Raw genomic sequence first — 24,564 nt, 5'->3', positions numbered from 1 at the left:
GTCTCTACATTCACGATGAGTAAACAGCAATTTATTGCAAAAACCTGCTCAAGAAAAATTGAGTTTCCAAATATACAATAAATAATTGATAAAAATTTAGTAAAAAACCACCTGTCTGGTCTCTTCATTGAGAAAAGAATTTGTTGCTTAGTAGTAAATTTTGCAACATTCCATTAACTTATAATAAACCCATTTCAATTACCTGCTGTTTCAAGTAAACCTTGAGAAAAAAACTGAATGATTTCAGCAAACAATTGTTGTTTTAGGTGAAATATAGAAAACAACTAATCCCTGCTGTGCTAAATGCTACTGATGTGATGTGATAAGTATGGGAACCCTTTAAGTTAGAGGCCGTAAGGCATCTTTAGAAGCCAGTTTGACGGGTAAGTAAATGAACGAACAAGGATTAATGAAGTTAGTATAAATCTTGCCACTTCTATTTGAATTTTTGTGTGTAGCTTTTTTAAAGAATCATTTTTAAGACAATTATTTAACTTTAAAACTACCACGAGTATTTTTAACAACCTGCATTTGGCACGATGTAAATTTCAGATAACTGAAATCTTTCCCTGTTCAAATTTCCAAAAAAAATCTGACTTGGTCAGCTTCACATGCAAAGAGAGGAATATGCAGTACAAAGACAACAGTGAAGAGGAGCTTTGTGAAAGTCAACAGGTTCAAGCAAGAATCATGGGTTAACAGGTGGCTGATTGGTGGTAACGTGCGCTTCAGCTGTCAATTCACATTCAACGAGATGCTTGTCTGAATGGGGTCAAATGTCGTCACAGATCTCGTAGGTCTTGCTCTCTCCTGTGGCCTGCTACATATGCATGGCCATCATTACTAATGATGAATGAGACCCACTGTTGGTAGGATCAATGTTCGACCGTTCTTGACTATCACAGAGCCGATCCAAGATGGTTGAAATATGGATGGTCTCTGCACTGATTCCTTGGAATGTAAATGCTGATTGATGTAAAAATAAAACTATTTGGAGAGCATGCCGTGCACCTTCTACCATGGTCATCCGTTCCCTCCTCTGCCAGGGAGGTTCACATCGAGCTCCGGCGTCAAGTCCAGATCAGACGGTGCGTGCCGAGAGCTCAACAGTGAGGAGGTCTTCTGCTGAGATCGTAGGAAATCGACCTCTTGGCTCAACATCTGTCTCTCTTGCATCAGGCTTGTCTGCTTTTCCAGAAGCTCATAAATCTGAAAGACAAATCTCGTGAATGTTCACACGTTATTTCCAAGATTCTTTATAATGAGGCACCTTATGGTGAATCCTTGCCTTTTAAAACCAGTCACCAGTTACCATGGTTACATGTAAATTCCCTTGAGATATAAAGCACACAGATTTGTCCTCCATAGACCTGAATAAGTGTCCTACGTACTCTGCAGACAGACATGTACACAAGCAAGCTCACGGAGAGAGCATCATACCAAGGGAGATCATTGCTTGGGAAAAAAAAGCTTTTCCAACTCGGGGATGAGACACGTCCTTAGGCAAGTTCAAGCAATGACAATAAAGTTAACCAGAGTTTGACCAATGTCACACCAACAATGGATGGCTGTACTATCTAGCATGTGGAGCCAGGCCCTCAGACATGCTTGCACCACTTGTCATTAACAGCTAATTTCATTCATCAATACAGAGGGAAACCAATCACATGAAAATAACTGTATGAAACATCATTGACCAAAAATGCCATGAGAGTTACAACCAACGGGACACTGTCGTAACAATGACAAAGGTCATTTGAGTGTGACTGTATGGCACATACCCCATGTTCAAGAGCACTTGACCCGCGGTCAAATTGTTGACCCTACCTGCTGTGCACTCCTCTGAGCGTGATCCTCCATCTGCTGTAGTTTATTGGTCATCTTCTTGTGCATCCTGCCGTGATCGACGCACTGGGTTTCCATCTCGGCATGCTGATTGGTCAGTCTCTCCAGCCTGGCAGACATCTCGGCGTTAGTCTGCTTCAACCTTCGGATTTCAGTCCTGTAAGGCAGTGATGATAACAGAGTTCATAATATGCACTTTGGGGAGAAACGTCTGAAAAGAAAAAGCTCTCTCTCTATCGGAAGAAGTCTGCTTTATGAAGGTTATCAGTGCAAAGAGTGTGACACATTCTATGTCATTTACTGATAAATGGGGTTCCAGACCCGGTAACAGCCTGAAATTTAGCAAATTACACAGCGACATCTTATTCTGGCCTTGAGAATACAAATAGAAATGATCTCGACCGAGAAAATACCCGAAATGTTCTATGTAAAAATGTTCTTTGAGGCAAAATGTGACAGATCTACTTGTTTATTTCTGGTATTAGGCCAAAGACCCTTGATGGAAACATTTTCCTGCATACTTGGTTATTGGACATGGATTCAAGACTCAATCTGGGTGGCAGAAGTTAATCTTGGATTCAAGACTCAATCTGGGTGGCAGACGTTAATCTTGGATTCAAACTCAACCTACTAACTCAACAACTCTGGTCCATATTTACACTCTTTAATTAAATTCTGTGTCCCCCTGTCTTGTGAAATGTATCCTGAAAGTCAAACTTGCAAATTGTTTCTCGTCGCTCACCTGTACTTGTTGCTGAGTTGGTCCAACTGTTCAGTGAGTGTCCTGCCCTCATCTCTGAGTTTACTGATAAGAGTGCTCTGGCTGGCTATCATGTCCTCCAATTCTGCCACTGTTAAAGCTGTTTAAATAACAAAATAACTTCAAGAAGTGCCGAGTAAGACAGGTTTTTTGGGGGGCGGGGAAGAATAAATCCAATACATACCACTCAGGGAAATGTTTTGGTTGTACCGTTATAAAAAGGAAAATCTGGATTACATCTGGATTAGAAGAAACAAATTGGATTCTAAGAATGACTCATTTCAAATTCTTAACCAGAAAATTGGTGATTTTCCTATTTGTTTACTTGAAGAAAGCCTTCCAAGATGACAAACTCACTGTGCTTAGATTCTAACTCATGTATAGTCTGCTGCAGGTCCATCTCTCGTTGCTGTGCTCTGCGTGTCACTGTCTTCACTTCGTCTTGGCGAGTCTTCTCCAGGTTTCCTCTTGCCATCTTGGCTTGGCTCACCTTAGACAGATCAGACAGGCAAATAGACAGATCACATTACGGGGGACCAACATCTGATGTTATCTTGATAGGAATGGGTTCTCTCTGTAACAAGGGCAGGTTACCAAGGAACAATGCCCCTTGGGCTGATACATCAGCTGAATAAGCATTTAGTTTGTTCATTTACTGGCAAGTTTGAGCGACGACTAAAGTTAACCGTAATTTGACCGACATCACCTGAACGATGGATGGTTTGGACCATCTAGTCAACTGTAGGGAACCAGGCACTAGGGCACTGTCTCCACCACTGGTTATCAACAGCCACTTTTATTTATATGTAAAGAGGGAATCTGTGACAACAATGGCCCAAGGTGTCACTGACCATTAATGCGGTGAGTGTACAGTAGACTCTCGTTATTACGAAGTCGGCCATAATGAAATTCCGCTTATAACAAACACAAGTCTGTGGTCCCTGCGAAAACGTGCACATCTCTATGGGGAAAAAATCTGTTACAGCGAAATCGCATTGTAAAAAATTCCTGTTACAACAAATAGTTTCCGTGACTCCATTGCCTGAAAAACCATTGTTGACGACTCATTTATAACGAGCATTTGCAAATCCCAGTGGTGAAAACATGTGCACAGTGCCTCACAAGTAGTCATCACATGTAGTTATGACAAGTATATGACAAGTATACAGCATGATTCAAGAATCAATTATTTTTTACATTGATTACACAAACGTCAAACCAAAAATTCAATTCCCAATTGTGATAAAAATACGCTCAAATAAGTTCACTTGACTACTCTCACATCTCAAGAGCCTAACTAATCGCCCAACACGTTACTGCAAAAAGATCTAGCGTACCCGCCAATAAGACTGTGCGTTTTTCATGACGTACATTTTGCAAGACACAGCTATCCAATCGCAATATTCCTTCATGACATCCTGCTTCTTTAGTGACCATCTCGTGCGCAGGCGGCTGCGCAGCAGTGGGCGAGTAAACTCGGACTATCGATCAATCGTGTCACGCAGCTAGTGTTGAAAATTATAAGACAGACGGAAAATTAAATAAAAATGTCTCTCCATGACACAATTTGTGTTGGAAAGACTACTTCCATGGATGGGGGCTTTAGTTGATGAGCCTTCACATTCTTGCAGGTACATCCAGGCCTACATGTGCATGCAGGTTAGTTACTGTTGGCTTCGTCGTCAACCATGGCGATTGAAAGCCTTTTAAAAATCAGTGGATCAATGCTTTCAAATGTATTTGCTTTTTTTAATCTCACATGCACATTTAATAAACCTGTTGTCATGTGACAATGAAGTTTATTATTCTAAACACATCACAATATATATGTATTTGATTAATTATAACCAAAAGATCTTTTTAATATAACATCAACCACACGTTCACGTGTATGCACATACATGCATACACGTGCATATGCATGTACAGTGTACATGAACACGGCATTGAACAACAATGCACCAAAGCCATTGCACTGCGTTCTGCCTACAATGATTTTTGGATACAACAAACATTTCTACATGTTCCCGCGGATTTCCTAATAACGAGAGTTGACTGTATTGGGCATCAGGCTATCTGTCTTTGCCATCAGTCAGGGAAAACTTGACAGGGCTAGGGACCTGGACTGGGGGTAACCGTTTGGGGTACAAACATGGCAGGCAGAGTTTGATTTCATGGCTCTGCTAAGCACAGATTTCCGCACTATGTGATGTGTTTACTCTGTGTTAATGACACCAGCAAACAATTCTGAGCTAATCGAGTAAGCAGAGAATCTTGTTACTGGATTTAAGCAAGTGCATAACCACAGTTTCCTCGCTGTGAAGACTGTGAAATATGCTATTGTTTTACCAACAATTTGTATAAATATTACTAAAGCCATAAAATTAGACTCAGGACAGGAATCGGGGACACCAATTTCAAATCCTTTTCAGGGATCACTTTATTGGCTCTGTTGGTCCCTGTTTTCTTTCATCAATGGTACCTTCGTGTTGCTACTGACCTCTCTCTCAGCTGAGTTGAGGCTCTCGGTCAGTTTGATACACTCCTCCCGGCTGACAGTTGCTTCTTTCTCAGCCGTTTCTAACCGTCTTCTCGTTTCCATTAATACATTGTTCAAACGAACATTTTCCTGTGTGAAAAGGGAGTCAGCCCCAGCAATACAATTAAACATATTGAAAATGTCTTGGAAATTATAATACAAATATTGTGTGAATCTTCTTGATTTCTTCAAATGCACAATATCCATGTGTAGGCCCAAGTTTAACGTCGTACTTCTCTTGAAGTCCAGTTGTAAGATCATGTGGTATAAAAGAACAGTTGGAATACCAATATTGTCTTATTGTATGAGTCAATTATTCTCTAGCCTCAGAAGGCAACGGGGTCAGCATTTGTCATGCGCAGTGAATGCAATGACGTAATCCAGTACACAACTCTTTCCAGAAAATAATTTGTCATGAGTGGGAGACAGGGCATTGTGGAGGCATTGTTAAATCACTTCCTCGCGGTATGTGGTGCTGCAATACTAGAAGAAAAGGCTGTCTATGCGAGGAGGGGAGTGTGGCGGTTGAGTGGATCACAAGTTAATTCACAAGTCTTGTCACCAATCACAGAGGATGAACAATTACAGAGGAATACGGACGCCACACTGATAGACATGTGAAGATTTGCCAGGGACTCAACCTAAAACACTAGAGGATTCCAAATTCTCCCAATTCCCCTGCTCCAGCAATTGTGGTTGCATATCATTAAAGTAAATGTATATGTATTCTTTATGAGACTATGTTCCCAATAAATCCTAGTTCCATATCAGAGTTGGAATAAGTACATGTGTAGCAAGGTTTGCTCCAAAAAGCATCCTACCTGCTCCTTATCCCTGAGTTCATGCTCGGTAGAGTGCCTTAGCCTCTCCAGCTGTCTCAACGCTTCGTCTCTCTGCACCTTAGCAGTGGCTGTCGACAGCTGGACACCATGAGATACCTGAGAGGGAGAGCATCGAGGATGAGATTGGACAACGCTTGGTAGGATGAATTACAGTGTCCGTCTGAAACCACAAGGCACAAACTGCCGAAAAAGTGGATGTTGTAAGAACTACATCAGGGAATGAAAGCACTGCACTGACAACTTGGGGGGTCTGTTGGATGCTTCGAGACCACCCGAAAATAAGGGCTGATTCCGAAATACTGGGGGCAAACTAGTGGTAACACACATGCCGACGGAGAGAGGATTTAGCCATCATCAATGTGAATGTGTAAGTGCAAGAGATAATGAGGTATTCAAGATGAAAAAAAATTCCTTTTGGTATTTGATAAAGTCATCTCAGGAGAAGAGATTTAAAAATTTGGAGATTTCTAGGGTTCTAAGTTAAGCAAGGTTCCTAATTTCTTCAGCCTCATGTCCAAACTGAAAATCCATTGACTGAATTTGCACTGTAACAAGTTCCGCTGGGTTGGACCATCATAATGGACAAATTTTCCTTTATCATGTTGACTCTAACAGTGTTTTTATTTCCAATAAAAAATATCATTTTTATGTGAATAGATGTGCTTTTCTTATTTTAATGTGTATGCTCTATTAATGAACCTAAAAATAAACCAGCCAAATGGTGTATAGCATTTTTTTCTTCCTCTTCTCAGGGTTTTGTTTTTGACTGGAGATTATCTTCTTGTTTCACAGAAAACAGAGGATGTTATGGAAATGAAAGCATGGTTGATGTTATATGCCTTCCATGCCACTAAGTTATAAAATATCATGAATGCCATCATTTTTACCTGACTGATTTCACTGCTATGTTGCATGATCTGGCTTTTATACTGTTCCATCTCCGATTGGACGGCCACTTTCTCTCTTGTGACTCGGTCTAACTGGTTCTGTGAGGACCCCAGATCCTCTGTCAATTTCGTAATCTGAAAACAAAATAATAACATGACATATAAATCATTAGGAGTTAACCTTATCTCCCGATGTATTTTGGTTTGGGACTTTCCTGAGTCATACACTGACAATTACGTGGCTGTATTTAATTCAGTGACTTTTCCGAGGTGTCAAGTCCCACGTAAAGTAACTGCAGCCCTATCAGTCTTCCTCATTCCTGCAGAATCTTCCAAACCAATTTCTGGCTTTTGAAGAGTGCGGCCACAGAAGGGTTGGATTGGAGAAATCGATGAATGAAGAGATAAACAAATAAGCAATGGGGAACTTTTGCTATCATCAATGCACTTGGTGTATGTCCATCACATCACTAAATGGATATAAGCAAACATATTACATACAATTAAATGTAAGACACCAGATTATAAGTATCAAATGTTTACTGAGAAGCTTCAAAGTGAAATCAAATTCAACCACAAAATATTTACAGTCAGAACTCTAAAGTGTCTTTGGATTTGAATCATCCACTGGACAGTAGCTCAGACAACTACATGAGTTATCAGATCTCAAGATGACAATAAAGGTTTGATCAGGAGTTCCTCTTCCGTTGCCTGTGACTACCTTTTGGCTGAGTTGTTCCATTTCATGTTGGCATTCCTTCCTGGTGAGTTCTCGTTCTTGGAGCAGTTTGCGTTGATGCTCCAGGATCGTCTCCTCCATCCTCTGCTGCAGACGAGCCTGGTCGTCCCTTAGCTGCTCTCTCTGGACAAGAAGCTGGAAGAGGGTCACACAAGTCAGAATGCAGCAAGCACAACCACTTGCCCATTTCACGGAGAGATAAAGTATGACACGTTCTTTGATAAGTATGCCAATAAACAACTCATGTATTTCATTAAGAAAGTGAAAAGTCCCTGTGCATATATCACCTGTCTTAAGATGTCCTTAGGACAAACTTTGAAGTTACTTTTATTGGCACTTAGGGCACCATCACTCACGTATTTTGAAGGAATGGCTGCCTTAATACTGACATCCATTTTCACAAAAAACATATCAAAATAAATCATTTTTATGGAGAATCCACTTAGGTTTGACACAGAAAATCAAGAATACCCAAGTGTTTTAATATATCCCTATTTCTGCAGCTTTTTCTTTGCACTTTTAAAATGCTAGAACACTTCACTATTCTCTTTTCAAATCGCAGTTATTTTATGAGACAATTATACTTCGTAAATAATGTGCATTGATTTTTCAATGCCATACATGTAGAAACATTCTTGTTTTTACACTTTTTACATGGCATGGTGTAAATACTGGTTCTCTTTTCCTCAAAAATAAATCCTAAATCATGATTCTTGTACAGGTAATAGAAAATCCAGAGAATATTTGACTGTTTAGAGAAAGGAATGTTGTACCTCAGTCTTCTCCAGCTGCGCTTGTTCCACCATGGTAACACTCTGCTTGACTTGATTGTAAGCATTCAATTCTCTCTGTCTCAAATCATTCGTTGATGCCCTCAGTCTTGTCAACGTTTCCATCAATTCATCGCGCTCACTAGATCAACAGAAACAAAGTCCAAAATTGAGTAATTCATCAGAGTTCTTGCCTTCCATGAAAGAAAGGATGCAATAGTACAGTGAACAAAATAAGGCGTGACAAGGAGTTGAACCTTGGAAGATTTGAAAGTATAAGTCCAGGTTACATGTAATTGCCTAATTTACCTGGATCAACCGAGTCAGCAGCTATCGTAGTAACATTTAGATTCTGCCTAGACTTTGATTTGTACATGCTCAGTGTGAAAGCTAACACATGTGCAAATTTATGACGACAGATCACATGTTCGCACTGCATTTTGCTTAAGTCACACACATGTAAGCTCAACCGTATCCACACACGTTTTGTGACATCCAATTCTCTTTCCTTTTGTGTTTGCCTGAGGTACAGTATGGTCCTGTCATATTTTTGGTCCATCTGCTCCCTCATCTATCGGAATTATGCCAGTAGTTATACTGGGGCATATCTATACGGATACAGATAGTGTGACTTCCCTTTCTGCGTCAATTTAATATGCAGCGGCCTTAACTGATCCAAGAGTTCCGCCTTTGCAAATGTGAAAAGGAAGAGAAATCCGCATGGTCCTACCTCGTGATTCTCTCCATTGCCTTGACGTGAGCACTGCCATGCGTGGATGCAATGACTGCTTCGTGTTGGGCACACTTGACGCAAAGACCATTCTCCAACTGAGTCTCCTCCCTCGACATCAGATTGATGGACTCTGCCATCCGGAGCTTAGAGCGCAGCTCGTCACACTGCCGCTCGTATTTCTCAAGCTCTGACCTGGAGGAATGCAAAGAGTATGAGAGCGAAGAACTCAGAAAACGGAGTGTGGGCTGAGTGTGTCAAATACAAGATGACATGGGTGACGTTTTCAACGGTGGGTGGGATTTTGAGTCCACCCCGAGGAATTGTGGGATGTGTGTCCCCAAGCAAGGTAGGTTGCCTGGACTTGCTTTCTACAGTCCAAGTGTTAGTAGGTTCCTCATGGGCAGAGATGGTTGGCATCACTACAGCTGCAGCATGTCTCATCAAACAACTGATAAGAATGCCTTTTAATTTGGGTTGAACGGGAGATGACATTACATCTGAATCACAACGATTGATGAGCATACAGATTTATGGTAAATCATTAAGATTTTTCATACGCAACTCTATAGGCAAACCAAGCAAGATGCCATCACTGAGGTGGCATGGAACTCCTAAACATTTTCTGAAACTGGCAGCATGCTGGCATCCTGGCAAGTCAAAATACTCTATTAATTAGCGAGGCATTTAAGGCACCCCCTACCCACGAGCAGTGTCACTGCAGCATTGGCTTCCAAGCCAGATTGCCCGATTAGTCTGTACCACTGGGTAACGTGATTCATACTTAAATCAGGGTTACTCTATAACTTTGGGGCCAAAAAATGCGCCATTTTTGTGTCCCTGTTACACCTGACCTGTGTAACTTGACATGGAAAGATCACTGAATTTGATCTCAAACGATTTCTTTGTTTGGCAGGTAATTTTCATTATTTTATCACTCTAAACTTACAAAATCACAGAAGTCAGATGTGCACCCCATATTTTAAGAATGATTCCTCACCTCGTGTAGGACAGCTGTGCTTCAAGTCGGTTTGTTTTGGCTTCATGGAGAGCTTTCATCTGTTCCTATCAGGCGGGACAAATGGGACTGCTTGAGCAATTTGTTCACACTGTTTGCATTTCCAAACATTTCTTAACAAGTTCAACCACCAGCCAACTGCTTTCTAACAATGTTCACATGCACAGCACAGGTTACTTCTCTCAGTGAGACTGAGCATGTACCAGTAGTCAGTGACATCTCAGACAATCACTTTCATTTGGATGGGTCCCTTTGTACTGATGACCAAGAACAAATTAAAAACCGGTGATGCAACCATCACGCCTCAGGGCATGGTTCCAAACGGTCAACTGTACGGTCCAAAGCATACATCCTGGGCACAGACATTTTAATTTATGCATGTATTTGAAGAACATAACGAAATGAGACTGAATTCCTTCTGAACGTAATGTGCAATTACAACATACAAAATTAACATAAAAATACATTTTCTATCATTACTCATCTGCATTGCAACACAGACGCATTTGTCGTTTACAGCAAGCTTAACAAAATGTTTATTTATGGACTGTGTGTCTAGATTTAGGGAGTATCAGCTTTGTTGACACGTTACTTCAGAATTACTGACTAAGACATAAAAATACCCGTAGCTGTAAGCTGTACAAGGTTTTTTGATCACAGACGTGGATGTGCCAAGCAGGATTTACCTTTCACAATGAGTGAGCACTCTGGCAATGATATAAAAAGCTCTACTGTTTAGGTAAAAAAACTGACGATTTACATCACTGCAAGATTTTTGCATTTATGAGAATTCAGGAGGCTTCAAAGGACAAACATCGAGGAAATTAAGGTTAAAGTTGTTGAATTTGCAATTACACAGCTTGTCACGTTTCCTGACACAACATCTGGAACTCCCAGTCAAACTGCACTGTGAACTTACTTACTTATGCATACGCTGCGTCATTTCCTTATAAAGTGCATGGCGCAACATGCGTCGATGAGTCACTTCTGGTTGTGATGTTCTTTGGACAGTTATAATTATTCCTGAAAAGCACACCTCTATCAGAATTTATATCACAGTCCAATGCTGCTGACGCCGTATGCCACCATATGTACATTGTGTCCAGTGAGCACAGACCAACTCGATCCATGCCCATTCACCAGCAGAGACAAAGTACAAGATAGAAACCTCACTCTGGCATCACTTCACTGAGAAAAACCCCCTTCTGTGAACACCTACCAATTCCTGTGCCATTCTGCTGAAGGTATTCCTGTTTGCCTGTGTTTCTGGAGTGATATTCAATGGATCGGCAGTCAAGACAGCAGCATCCTTTTTGGCTTCTTCATGACCCTACAATGGTGAATGATGGACAAAACAGATGTAATCCAGGTAAAAAGATAAAAATGATCCCTTGACTTAAAGACTAAAATTTGGAAAACAAAATGCAGGAAAAAAGAATTCAACTTAATTTATCAAATAAAATTACTTCAGTTAGGACAAACCATTTTTTGCTTTAAAGATCATGTTCAATGGCATATTTTCCCGTACTTTATCAATCTTTGATAACAAGCATCACCAAAGAAAGGCTTTCGGAGGACGAACAATCAGTCATTTCAGTCAATCAGTTCCGACTTGAGAGAAATAATTTGCACACATTAACATCAAGGACACAAACTTACAGAGCCTGCAGCCAATCTCATGAAACTTTACACAATGTGGTCTACCGTAGGTGAAGTTACGCCATTGTGATTGGCATGAATTCAACAAGCTGTACAGCAAATTGTGACCACGATAATTTCATGGAAGTTATGCTGTGCATATGTCCGTTACCTGCGCAGTAAATTATGGCACAACTTTTGCAAACATTTTCATGGTGTACGTAAGGTGTGCTGAAAACAATCGGAAATGATCAATTCTACAAAGGAATCATATTCATAAAGGCTCATCACTGTTCAATACGATGGTTTATAGATTTTCTCGCTGCAACTAGACAATAAAACACGCCACAGTAACCCCTTCACGGTGGGATTCTTTTCACTGTGACTGCAGGGTTGCAGTATGCCCAGTCTGCAAAGCCCTGTCCAGCAGCAGGCCCACATTGAAACTGCAGGTAAATGATGAATAGAATGTATATGGTATGCACTATCCTCACACAAAGCCGAGGCTGTCAACATCTCCCGGCTCGAAGGGGTTAAAGAAAAGGTTCCATCTTAGAAAAGGTTTTGGTTTTCAAACCTGATCAGCCTTTCCTTCATCTAAGGCAAGTTTGACAACTGACGTCTTCAGCTCCTCGTGAAGTTGGATGTTGTCATCCACAACACTCTGAATCTTGACTCTCAAGGATGCCAGCTCATCCTGAAAAATCAGCCAACAGAAAACCAATTGGATCAATACAAATGGATCCCGCAATCGGTCAATATCGGTTCAACAGCCTTGTTGGATAGAGTGGCTTTATTGCCTCTGTGCAAGAACTGATGATGTCATGTCTACTCACAAGAAAGAGACAAGTGGCTAAATGGGTCTGCGGGAGGCAACTTTCAACTTGTGCTTTGGCAGGGAATGGTATGGAATGGGTTTGACTGCTTGCCAGTTCAATTTAATGGTGTAGAATGGGGGAAGTGAGTTAAGGGGCAGTCCATTTACAACCCCCCCGTTATGTCGAATCAAGTATCTTATTCATCATCAACGCCCCTGTTTTAATACAAAGATCACAAAGGGAGTCTAGTCATTGTCTTCCACCTCTGCGGGCCCGGGGTCGAATCCGGCTCGGTCCACATGTGGATTGGGTTTTCAGTCCCTACACGCACCTGAGTCCATGGGTTTTCCCTGAAACATTTATCCGGGGGTTTTTCTCCCACTGCTAAAACTAAAGATTCCTTTGTCTTCTTCACTCATTATCATCCTGTAATCAAAGCTAAATGTGCTGTTTTATGATCAGGTATAAATAAATTTTTAAAAATAATAAATAAAACAAAGTTTGAGCAATAATTATTTGTCAACCAATGGTAACCTGTGTAGAATATATATCCCTGGTGCCAGCCAAATTAGATCAATGGCTTTCAAAATGGCGGAAACTCAAACTTGCTTGTAGATGTCAGTAATGTACTGCTGTGAAGAATCATACCTATTGTCATGTGCTTTGAACAAAAGCACTGCCGTGTAAAGTTGGCACAAAAGTGAGCCTTCCCCCCCGCCTGGAAACCAGAGAGAGAAATGGTACCACTCCCTCCTGTAGACTGAACAGGCATGATAAGAATTGAGATCTATTTTGGTGCCATCTTGTAATGATTACATTAGAATTTTACCAATGGAAGTTGTGCATGGCAGCCATCTTTCCGGTAACTTGTTTTGTTACAGAGAGATAGCACAAAAGGTTCACTCGTGTACAGTACCTTTGGAACAAAAGCTATCATGTACAACGTCTACAGAAAGTCATTTTTTGTACGGAACTGGAGCGACTTGAGTACAAGTCTGAAGCCAACCTTGCTAGTTACCTTACAGAAGGCATTTTCTCCTTCAAGCTGCTGTATGTAAGCACTTTGGCTGATCATGAATGGTAAGACGTCTTCAAGTCTTGGTTCATTCTCACTCATCATGGGTGACGTAGCTCCTATCCCAGCAGAGGCTGCGGGACCTGCATGTGTTGACCTACTCTGCTTCAAAAAAAATAATAAATCTCAAACTTACGAAAACGCATGAGAAACACTACACTTGCATGTAGGTTTTGCCAATGAACTGGATCCATATAGCCGCTGCACATGTACTGATATTTCTAATATTAAAACAAATGTGGACACACAGTCACACGAGGCACAAGGGTCACTGATGGAAGACTCCTGTTTGGCAACTGTCAATTTTGCACTGTAATTGTCATCAATTACATGCACTGAATTTTTCACATTTTAACTTTTGTGAAATTGATTTCTTCTGTCTTCTCTTTTACTGTAAAAAAAAAATGCAGTTTGCAGATGTGGTTACCATATTGGACAGGCATTCACCACATTGAGGGGACATTTCTTTTGTAAGGAAAGTCGGAACTGGCCGGGGACAAAACTGTGTCCCCATAATGTACAGGCGCGGCATACAACGTGTGGATCTCTGCACAAGAGAAGTCCAGATAATGTGAAGTGTGATGGCATTGTGTGGACTAGCACATGTCCACACAATGCATTCCCCTCTCTGAAAAACAGCTTCAGAGGCATTTTGGGGTCAGGGTTATCGTGGCAAAACGAAGAGGAGCAGTCCAGGAAATCATCATCAAAAATCTAGCTTGAAGGAGTCATCCTAGTGGGAGTTAAAGGAGCATTTTGCCCGAGTTTTCGTAAACACAGGAGAACAAAGAACAAGTGTGGGTGTTTTTGTTCCCACATCTGAATTTCAAAACATATGTAGTGTCCACAACTACAAAACCAGTGTGTGTGTCTTCCAACAGAGTTATGTACACTGACACAATGTTTCTCCCTAAACTTATCAGTTAATTCCCAAACTGAGATTGGTAAATCGAAATGTTTGAAATAACAACATTAAGTGTTTGGGCCATACATGTACACGTACCATATCTAGCCTTGGCCTGATCCCAGGAGTACGTGTAGACGCATTTTGCTGGAATGCATCGTCATGGCGACTGTGTTGACGTGGCATCTGGTTTTGCTGGTGTTGCTGCAGCAGCGATTTGAGTCTGTCGACAGCACCTTGGTGATCCCTCCTGGTCAGTCGCAGCGATTCACGGCTGGACCGAGGGGTAGTGGACTGATGCCTGGGGCTGGTAGACAGGGGCGGCTTCAGAGACTGCGGTCCCGGGAAAGGAGTGGTGAATGTGTGCTTGAGTTCCTGCAGAGATTCATTTGCTCGCCCTAAAATAAATTTTTGAGAATATTAAACCAAAAGAAAATTTGACAGAAAAGTATTTCTGGCCTTCTTGTTGGGCAAAATTCAGCTCCATTGCCAGTTTATTTGTATGCCACAATAAAAATAACTTCGGGTGAACATATGAATAACAGGGTTTACTTCAAAAGACAGGAAATTTGTGAATTTCTCTACATGTACGTTATAAATTTCCATGTCACGCGCATTTGGGCTGGAGTTGCTCAAGCAAGTTTGAACCAAGTCTGAGAAACAATGTCTTACAAAAATTACATTCACTTTATGAACATTTGAATATGATTGCCTGACCACGTCCACTACCTCAGAATGTCTTAGAACTACATGTGTACATGTATGTCTTACTGCTCTGTCTCTTCAACATGTCCTAGAATGAAAAGGCAAAATGACATGTATCACGGACCAAACATGCCAAAGGCCCGTTTCAGATTGATCCAGATCTCAGTAATTTATTGTCTGCTCCTGCTTTGATACAGGGCAAACATCCACAGGAGGGTTACAAACACACAGGCATATTGCTGGCAGCAAGAAAAATTAGTTTGGAGGGTGAGCGTGGCTCAAGAGGTCCTTTATATCCTTGGTTAAAGCTCTATGGTTAACATGCCCGATTTGAAAGTGTCATTGACATCAGATCCTGCCCAATGAAGCAAACTACTACCAGCACTGTGACCAATGATTGAGATCAAGATCAAGATCATGGATGTGAGCTGGAGAAACAAACAAGCCCTTTCATCTTGGTAGCAGGCCTAGGCCTATTTTTGAGGTAAATATATGTATATTTTATTGCACATTTTGGAAAAAGTTCCATCCCTGGACATCTATTGATTGTTGATGCCCTGAACACTATTAAACCCTAGGGAAAGAGTTCTACATATGAATGTCACTTGACAACCCATGCACAGCCCTATGAAACTGGTCTGAAAAATTCTACAAGTGTTTTCTCAGTAAACGACTTGGTATTTTCCTTCCTAAACTGAACATTTCTGGACAAGATTTGCTCTCTGATGGCTAATAATATCGCTGTAGGGAATAATTACTGGCATCTGTATATGGAACTCTTCCCAACCCCTAGTAGTAGCAAGAGACTGATATATGAAAAAATTCTAGGCCTAAATCATGAAATAGACTCTTCATTTGTTTTCCCTGCTAAGGCCAATTAAAATTAATTCCTTGTTTATCATCACCACCTAACCGGATTTTCCCAACCGCCCCGACTTTTTTGAAATGTGATATTTCCAACTTTTTAACAAATTTCCAGCCTTTTTCAACCTTGCAGATGTGTCTGCACCACAAAAATTGCCTTGTGTTTTTTAATCCTCAACCATGACCGATTGGTCTGATCATGCTGTTATGATATATGGAACACTCAAGTATTAAAATACCGTACAAGAAAGGTGTGGAAAAGTCTGGAAAATACTAACTTAAAATATCAAATGTCCTCCGGGCCCAAAAATATAACTTTGAGTGATGATAAACATAGAATTGATTTTAATCGGCCTAAACAAAATAGGCCTAATGTCAGGTTTCATAATAGGCAGTAGGCTCCAGGTGTGGCATTTTAGGACACTCATTCTCACAGTTACATGTAGGATGATGTCACTGAGTCTTGATTCTTCTCTCTGATTGGTCAATCGGTGGCTATTCCATATTTCACACTCAAAACTCAACGGGGCAAACACAGTGTTGTGGTCTATGGGGAAAATCTGAATTACTGGCTTAGGCCTATGAATTCTTAATCTTTGTTATGCCTAACTGTAGCATCTGTGACAGTCCCAACTGTAGTGCTGCACATGGGCTGAACCAACTATTGTTGACCAGTCTCTGTAGAAAATTTCTCAACCTTCCCCAACTTTATGCAGTTCACTCCTGACATAATTCATCTAGGCCTAATTTGTGGCACTTAACCAACATGCACACACTGAACTTGTCATTCTGGGCTATAGTTGGGCCGGCCCAACTGTAGTCGGGACTGATGCTACTTGTTGGGGCATACAGGCTTTGGACCTGCAACAAATGTGCCTGAAATTTCACAATTTATGCGCTAGGCCTATGAATATTTCCCACATTGTACCGAAAAGGTTTCAGTTATTTTGTATCATAGTGCAGCAAAGAAGAAGGAAAACATGGAAGTCCCTGTAATAGGCTGCTAGCCGCTGTGACTGGAGAGTTGCCCCTTTGGCTTTGCCCAGACGTGAGTGCAATAAATGGAACAACCTGCGTCCGACCGCGAGAACAACACAACAGTATTCAGTAAGCCTACTGCCAAAGCAAATGTTTCCTCATACGTCATAACTCATTTATTAATGCAAGGAAAAAGTGTTAGGCCTATGACTCAATATTATGATGGAAGTCTTAGTTTTACGTACTGACAAAAGACATTGCCAACACAGCAGTCAGTGATGGTGTCTGGTGCAGTGTAGGCTAGTGAGTAGTGCAGGATTTGGGAGAAAAAAAGAGGATCATAGAAATGGGAACATTTCGATGTTGGCGCCTTTCAAACGGAACTTTCATGTCTCCATACCTCTCACAGTCTCTTGGTAACTCGAAAACGTCCCCTCCCCCAAGTCAGAAAGATCTAATGGCTCCATTCTCGCCATTACATCACGCATTCAAAGTACGAATGAAAGCAGACGACATGAGTAGATCGTAGTAGTATTGTGGGGCTTTGACCCGTGACAGCGTCATTTTGGTATGCGACGGGAACTTCGACAACCGTTCGTCATTTGTGTCTTGTCAATTTTTGTCCAATCAAAATGCAGCATTTTGGGTAAAAACACTAGGGGGCGCTGCAAATGTGTCATTTGGGGTCAGACAGGGAATGGGGAAGTACCGAAATTTTCCTCCATTTCAACACGATTTTGTTTTTCGTTTGAAAAGTACAACGGACTCGTTTCGTCACACCGGCCAGTGATCATTGATTTCACAAAGATAGAGACCCTCAATCTGGTCTTCAGTATGACGGATAGAAGGGGTAGGTGAATGGTTTCGATTTGGCGATTGTGCTGTGACGTGGAAATTGGTCCTGTTGGCGTGGACGTACGTGCGAGTTGTTTGAGTGTGCGCTCGCGTCCCTCCACTTCGGTTTTGTACTTGACCGCCCAAATCGAGACTTGTAAATATTTCTGTTTTATTTTTCACCGTGAGTGGCTGAACAAAGCGTAAGTACTGAGTAAGTAGGCTGACTTTGCGGTTGAGGTTGATTATTACCATTACTTGGCGACATTTGGCGGATTATTGATTTTTTCATTACATGCAAAAATACTGGATTTTTTACCCTGGAGACCTGCATGACCAGTGACAAATTGACTCATTGACAGTGTAACAGTAGTCTGAAGTGCGTGCTTTTTTTCTTTTTTATCTTTCCTCATGGTGGACATAATTTGTTTTTACCTCTGTATCACCATAGAGCTACTGCATCACAGAGGAACAGGCTCTCCCTACGCACATGGTCTAGGCCTACTGTGTGCTTGTACATGTTTGATGTACATGTATATGCAATTTTTGGGCAGACATTAATGCTTCATGCTATTTCATCAGGTCTCAGGATCTATTCTGTACCTGACTCAGGCCTAGTTTCAAATGCTCCAAAGTGAGGAAAAGTATGTTTTGTTCTGGGGGGAGGGGTGGGGGTTTACTCTTTTTTTTTCATCTGTTGGTCTGATGTTTTGTTTGGTTGTTTTGTTTTTAGTACTTTTTGTTTTTGCTTTTTTTAGGGTGGAGATAGTGGATATTTGACATGTTCACAGTCTGATACTTTTGCTTGATTCTCACTAAGCTGCTGAGCATGAATCACTGAAACAAAACTGAATCATCCTGCAAATTAAGTTGGGATTTGATGTAAAGCATTTATTCCATGAAAGGAAATATTGTGACTTTTGAGAAACATAGCAAGCTACAACGTTTGTATGCATCTATCCAGCAGTACATGCAATGACGGGATAAAATCCAATATGAGAAGAATTCAGACATCATGAGCCTTATTACCCATGTTTTTTGCTGTTTATCAAGGTCAGATAACCAAAGAATCATCAACTTTTGTTTGGAAAAAAAAGTACATGTATATGGTTGGAAAATGCCCTGTGTTTGATGGCACATGATTTCTACTGGGATGCATTAGATTACACAATTGACACTGTTTTTAACAAGAGTAGTGTACATTGTAAATTCCTTAGTTTAGTTTCTTCAAGATATACCAATTTGCAAAGTTTGTGTTTTGAAGTAAAAGGATGCTGAATCTTACTGACACTGCAGAACTAGTTGAATGTTCATTATGTTCAAAGATCTCCTTTTGACTTGTTGTGATCACATGGGCATCCATTTTTAACTGTGTATGTATGGATCTCATGTATCATTTTGGCTTTTTTTGGCCAGACATACAAAAGTGAAAGTAAGAATAAGGCATGAAATTCCATCAGCATTTATTTCCTTTGTCTTTTGCTTTTAAATGGAACCTAGTCAACAAACAATGTGCATTTCTCTTTTAGAATTTTTCAAGTACTGATACCTTGTGGATCATGTCAGTATGATACCATCTCATTCCTGAAGATGTTCTGGATAAAGAACGAAATATTGAATTGCTAGTCTAAATTTATTGTTTTTAAGCTCATGTCAAAGAAAAACCTTATGAGTGATGTCTTTTACTTTGCTTTCCTGAATTATTCATCCATCTGAAGGAGATCCTTATTCAATTATTGTTTCTCCACCAGAAGAGATACACGAAGATTATTTAAATTTATGTATTGCAAACTGTAGTTTCTTGTTATTCCTTCATTAGTTCCATTTCTTGTAGCAGTCTTGTCAACATGCATGGGTTTTTGTCAAGTACTTGTCGTGTAATGTTTTTTTACCACCTTACATGTACATGTACATGTATATTGAGCATTTTGCTGCAAATACAGCAAGACAGCTTTGACAGTAGGCAACAATGAAGCCAGTGGTAGAAGAAAAAATATACTTTTCATGACAGGCTTCTTTTTTTCCCTTGAACATTGGGACCTCGGGAAAGTACTTAGAGAGTACCTTTGTGAAGGTTTTGTCTTCAAAAGCCTAGTTCAAACTAAACCACTTCCATATCTTGCAGTAAATATGACACTGATACCTGGAAAGTACTTGAGTATAACTCAGTAACATACCCTACATTTAAGCCTTAATCTCTCCGTATCCCTTCCAAATGTTATCAGAATGAAACCCATTCTCTGAAAAGACCCCTGCTTGTTGTTCACAAAGAGTGGTACTCGTAATAACCCGTTCAGCTTGGTAGAATTTGGTAATGTAGTTTTGTACGTACATGTACATGTGCACAGGTGGAAATTGTGACTCGGAGAAGGTTGCTGTATAAAATTGAAGCAGTAGGGATATTACATGTGAATGTACCAGTAGATATGTACCAGGACGTGGGATTCCAAAAGTGTCATGTAGTCCAAAGGGTCCAGGACATTACACTTTACCCACACATGTACAGTTATCGTGGCATGTGCGTGTTGATAATGTGTAAAATGTTCAAGCAGTAAATGTAATTGCAGTACCTTCTATTTTTAGCTGGAGGATCTCTGGCTCAAACTAAGGCTGCACCAATCCTTTGATGATTCCATTTGATTTTCCTTGCACTTTGTCATTTGAGGCAGTGCGCCAAATTGGTACTGTATTTGTTTTATTTGGTTACGGCTGTTTACTGTAGTACAAACGTACATCAGTCGTAGCCACATTTGTAGAATAACCAACAAGGACATACGTGTAGCCTGGCCTCTCTCATTCATTACTGAACACATGCATTGTGTACGGTACATGTGCATGCTATCTATAGCTTGGGCCATAAACATAATGCATGCATACCGGTACTTAGCACATGAAGTGCAAAGGTCTTGCATTGTGAAATGAATCAATTGTTACTAATCCAAACTGGAACTTGCTCAGGGAGGGAAAAATCAAGAGGTAAGATTCGTCCCGTGCCGGATACCCAACAAGGCCTTGAAGGATTGTATTATGTAGTAAATATTGTCCAGAGGTATTGCTAGGGTTGATTGATATATTTTTCTCTCCCATCCCATGCTTTCTGGTACCTGTAGGTAAAATGACATGTATCAGTGTGATCAGCGCCACCTACTGGTGCGCGTGTCCAGGGTTTCATCTGTGGCTGCATCCGAATCTCTTGTCTAGAGCTAGGTCTAGGTCTTCATTCCATTAGAAATACGTGGAGACGCGTAGCCAACAGACCTACATGTAGCCGTAGCTCTGGAAGCCCGTTTCGGGCACGTCGTAATATTAGAATGTCTGCCTGTCCCCTCCCAGCCAAGGTTAACAATTGTCTGTCCTCTCCTGGAAGACTTTCTGAAACTGACCTTTGTGCCATCTGTGGCCATATATTTCCACAGCTTGCAGTATTTTGGAAGGAAATGTGAAAACTTGTTCAGCCGTGTTAAAGATTTATGCCAAAATTCAGGGCTTGTAAATTTTGAACGAGCCAAACTCGCACGTCCAAATTTGTTTCTGCTTCACTGTCCTCAGGACAGGTGCCTACACATGAGGGTAGATGAGACGCTGCATGTAAGGACCTGCCCCCTACTGGTAGATGTTCTCCACGTTGTCCAGTCCCATTTACATGTACTTTGCACCCCACCCAGGGGCATCATTTAACTCTTCTTGTCCCCTCGCATTTTTTTGATCTCCAGTGGTGGGCAAACTTCAGGGGAAACATTTTAGTCCGTGTGGTTCCCTGTCTGTGACTGTTGGTACATATGTGGTCACGCCCTTTCTACAGTACATGTACATGTACAGTTGTAGTTGGTGTAGCTAGCACTGTAGCAGTGCCCACAGTATTGATCTTGAAACCTGAGAAACAGCATTGCCATTGATACCAGGTCTACCAATTTTTATATGTACGTGTACATGTACGATATACATGTACATGTAGCAATCTTTGCTTTTCACATACATGTACTGCACATACACGTAGTAGTACCGGTAACATGTATGCGAATGACTGCGTCATTCAAGGACATAAGAACTGTGATGTGCGCACTATAACCACCAGTTCTAGTGCTCAATGTGCTAAGCTCAGTAATGCTCTCAGGGCCAGTAAATATTCTTAACAACCACCTCATTAGCTCTGGGGAGAACAAAGCTTGATGCCGTCATTTCAGGAGCAGTCTGCTAACAAACAGAACAACTGGCTCTGCTCCATAAATATATCCGTTTTATGCTCCTTGGTCATCACATGAGGCAAGGAGGGGATAAAGTGACTTGCCCAAGGTCGCAATGTATTCTCGTGCTGGATTGTTTGGACAAAATGTTGTATTCTACCAGTATTGGAAGATCTATCCAAATATGTGCATAAGGGGCCCTGTTTTATTGTCTCCAAATAATGAACTACATGAATAATTTCATGAGATGACAGATTGAATGTTGTATTCATTATTCAATTTGTCACCCAATGAAATTATTGTTTTTATTGTACGAATTCACAGGAACCATTTTTATTTGTCTATAGAGTGCCTGTGTACACGTAAATCCTCTGTGTTCAAGTCGCCATTTGATTGCTCAGTTTGGTGAGTCAGCAGGATACAAAGATTTCATGTTCTGAGCTGGAACTGAAATGTTGGTCCACGTGGAGAGTTGTGACTGTACCCTTCTTTACACACTTTTGGTTCAACACCCATTCCGAAATTTGTATCCTTGTGGAGACATGGCTTTGTTCTCCAGTTTAGAAATATGATGGTGCCTTGTGGAGACCCAGGAGAATGGGTTGAATACATGTTGGTCTCCACAAGGATTTTCTAAAGGTCACATAGGCCAAAGTATACAATAATCAGTGACATGTAAGCATGATATTCATTCAGATGTTTTGTGTAAATTTACACGTTATGTGTAGATGTACGTGTTCAGGCACACAGTATACCCAAATGAGGATTTTGTGCATTTCTTTAACCAGAGATACGATTCCAAATGTACTGCTCTTTTGGACCTGGCGAATCCAGAAAACTATAATAAATTGTGCATTGTATGAAATTGACATCTGTATAATGCCTTCTTGTACAGTGTACATGTGCGTGTGTGTACAGCCGTTGGTGTCATGCACTGATACATGTGCATGTACATGTATAAACGAGCGTGACGCACTCTTCATGATAATGCGGTTGATTATGGCAGACAAATGTTATTATTCAAGCCTTCATTAATAAATTGCCTACTTCCATGGAGATTGTAATGGCTTGATTCGCTTAACTGCATCAACATGTACATACATGTATGTGCAGTGTCTGAACACATAATTGACTTTGTCTTCAATTCATTTTTTAAAATGAATGGTGGTGGAGACATCCTCTTTGTATTGATCAGTGGAAGAAAACGTGTACACATACATGTACACTGTACATGTACATGTGTACACACACGTCCATGTTCATGTAGCTTCAAAATGGTTTGCCAGTACGTGATAATTTCCATCAAAACCATTTTTTCCGACTGTTGCATACATATACACCCACCTGTAACACTTGACATGCACTGAAAATGTTTTTGCATTTTTACAGTCAGGGATTTCAAGTCCTCACCGCAGGGCCCAATTTTATGGCACTTTGTAATATCCAGTTATTTCACAGAGAATGTTAAGCAGTATGCACAGTAAAAGCAAGCTTAACCCTTGGGATAAAGATGATTAAATTAGTGACCTAACAATACAGTCTCTATGTGTACGCAACTAGTAGCGCATCCTTGCCATGAAAGAGTGCTTAAGTGACTGCTAAGCAATACCATTGAATTGGGCCTTGGGCTGGGCCAGCTTAAGGATAAGCATTCTAATACTCAATTCCCCCCCCTCCCCCCCAAAAAAATTCCTTTAGTACTTAACTCATGCTGGGCGAACAAAGGAGTAATAATTATAATATCAAAGCATTTATATGGGGCACAGTATCCTAAATCCCTTGGCACCAATATTATCATTGGCACTGCTTATTGGGCTCTCAACAACTGACCATTCCTGAAACAATCTCAGCTCCCTGGGGAGTATACTAGCCTGATGCTGCCATGTCAGGCACAAAAATGGTATGACACAGCCATGTCTACCCTTATACTGTAGGTATCCATTTACATGTAATTCTGGTTGGAGAGGGGCATGTAGGGGTAGAGTGACTTGCCCAAGATCACAACATGCTGCCACCAGCTGGATTCGAACCTCTGACCCTATGATCAGAAACTACCGGTACAAACCCTAACCACTAGGCCACAGTGCCTCCACAGTATACAGGTACATTGTTCTTGTCTGTTGTAAAGTGGGTGAACCTTCCTGTGCCGAGATCTCTTGTTAACCATTCCACCGTGGACCAGTGGACCACTGACATCGCTGGAGATTCACTTGCTGTAGTGAAGCTACACTGTACGCGGTGTTCTTCTCAGGTGTGGCCGTTCATTTCTCTTACCAGTACAGGCATTTCACTTGTTTAAGGCATCGATCTTTCAGCTTGACTACGGCATGAACTGTTGGGCATGGGTGAAATACTGTATCCGTACCAATACAATTCTTCATTGCCTTTGCCTGTCAAGCTCTGCTACCGCTGAAGTCAGTCTATCAATACCCCA

At 41.0% G+C, this 24,564-nt stretch overlaps 2 protein-coding genes across 9 annotated transcripts in view; one reads left to right on the top strand and one right to left on the bottom strand.

Annotated features, from left to right (window-relative positions):
* Positions 1-3: 3 nt before the first annotated feature.
* Positions 4-17,730, bottom strand: sdccag8 (SHH signaling and ciliogenesis regulator SDCCAG8). Of its 4 annotated transcripts, none has more exons than XM_022247967.2 (16): positions 17,513-17,730; positions 14,665-14,963; positions 13,605-13,766; positions 12,346-12,465; positions 11,350-11,460; positions 10,113-10,177; positions 9,113-9,307; positions 8,386-8,524; positions 7,595-7,747; positions 6,874-7,008; positions 5,966-6,082; positions 5,106-5,234; positions 2,963-3,095; positions 2,588-2,705; positions 1,828-2,002; positions 4-1,209 (listed from the first exon to the last, which is right to left on the bottom strand). In XM_022247967.2, exons 1-16 carry the CDS (start codon positions 17,598-17,600, stop codon positions 1,024-1,026), a joined length of 2,325 nt encoding a protein of 774 aa, XP_022103659.2. In that variant the 5' UTR covers positions 17,601-17,730; the 3' UTR covers positions 4-1,023. The 4 variants fall into 4 exon arrangements, with proteins under 4 accessions (XP_022103659.2, XP_022103660.2, XP_022103661.2 ...); XM_022247968.2 differs by having other exon boundaries at positions 13,605-13,763; positions 17,513-17,729; XM_022247969.2 differs by lacking the exon at positions 17,513-17,730 and adding an exon at positions 17,358-17,485.
* Positions 17,731-17,775: 45 nt separating this feature from the next.
* LOC110986245 (transcription factor p65-like) overlaps positions 17,776-24,564 on the top strand; it is a 29,295-nt gene continuing 22,506 nt past the window's right edge. The window contains exon 1 of one of the 5 annotated variants that reach the window (XM_087134963.1): positions 17,776-17,962. In XM_087134963.1, the coding sequence (XP_086991089.1) occupies positions 17,947-17,962 (16 nt within the window). In that variant the 5' untranslated portion in view covers positions 17,776-17,946. Of the gene's footprint in view, positions 17,963-17,985; positions 18,161-20,816; positions 20,923-24,564 lie in introns of those variants that run through there. The other 4 variants (XM_087134960.1, XM_087134989.1, XM_087134987.1 and 1 more) reach the window with 4 other exon arrangements.

The sequence above is a fragment of the Acanthaster planci genome, linkage group LG01, assembly GCF_054643075.1.
Source record: "Acanthaster planci isolate LZ-2023a linkage group LG01, COTS_SCS, whole genome shotgun sequence".
NCBI classification, from domain to species: Eukaryota; Metazoa; Echinodermata; class Asteroidea; order Valvatida; family Acanthasteridae; genus Acanthaster; species Acanthaster planci.
Note: the sequence above shows the minus strand (reverse complement) of the source record. Positions and strands in the feature narration are given on the sequence as shown.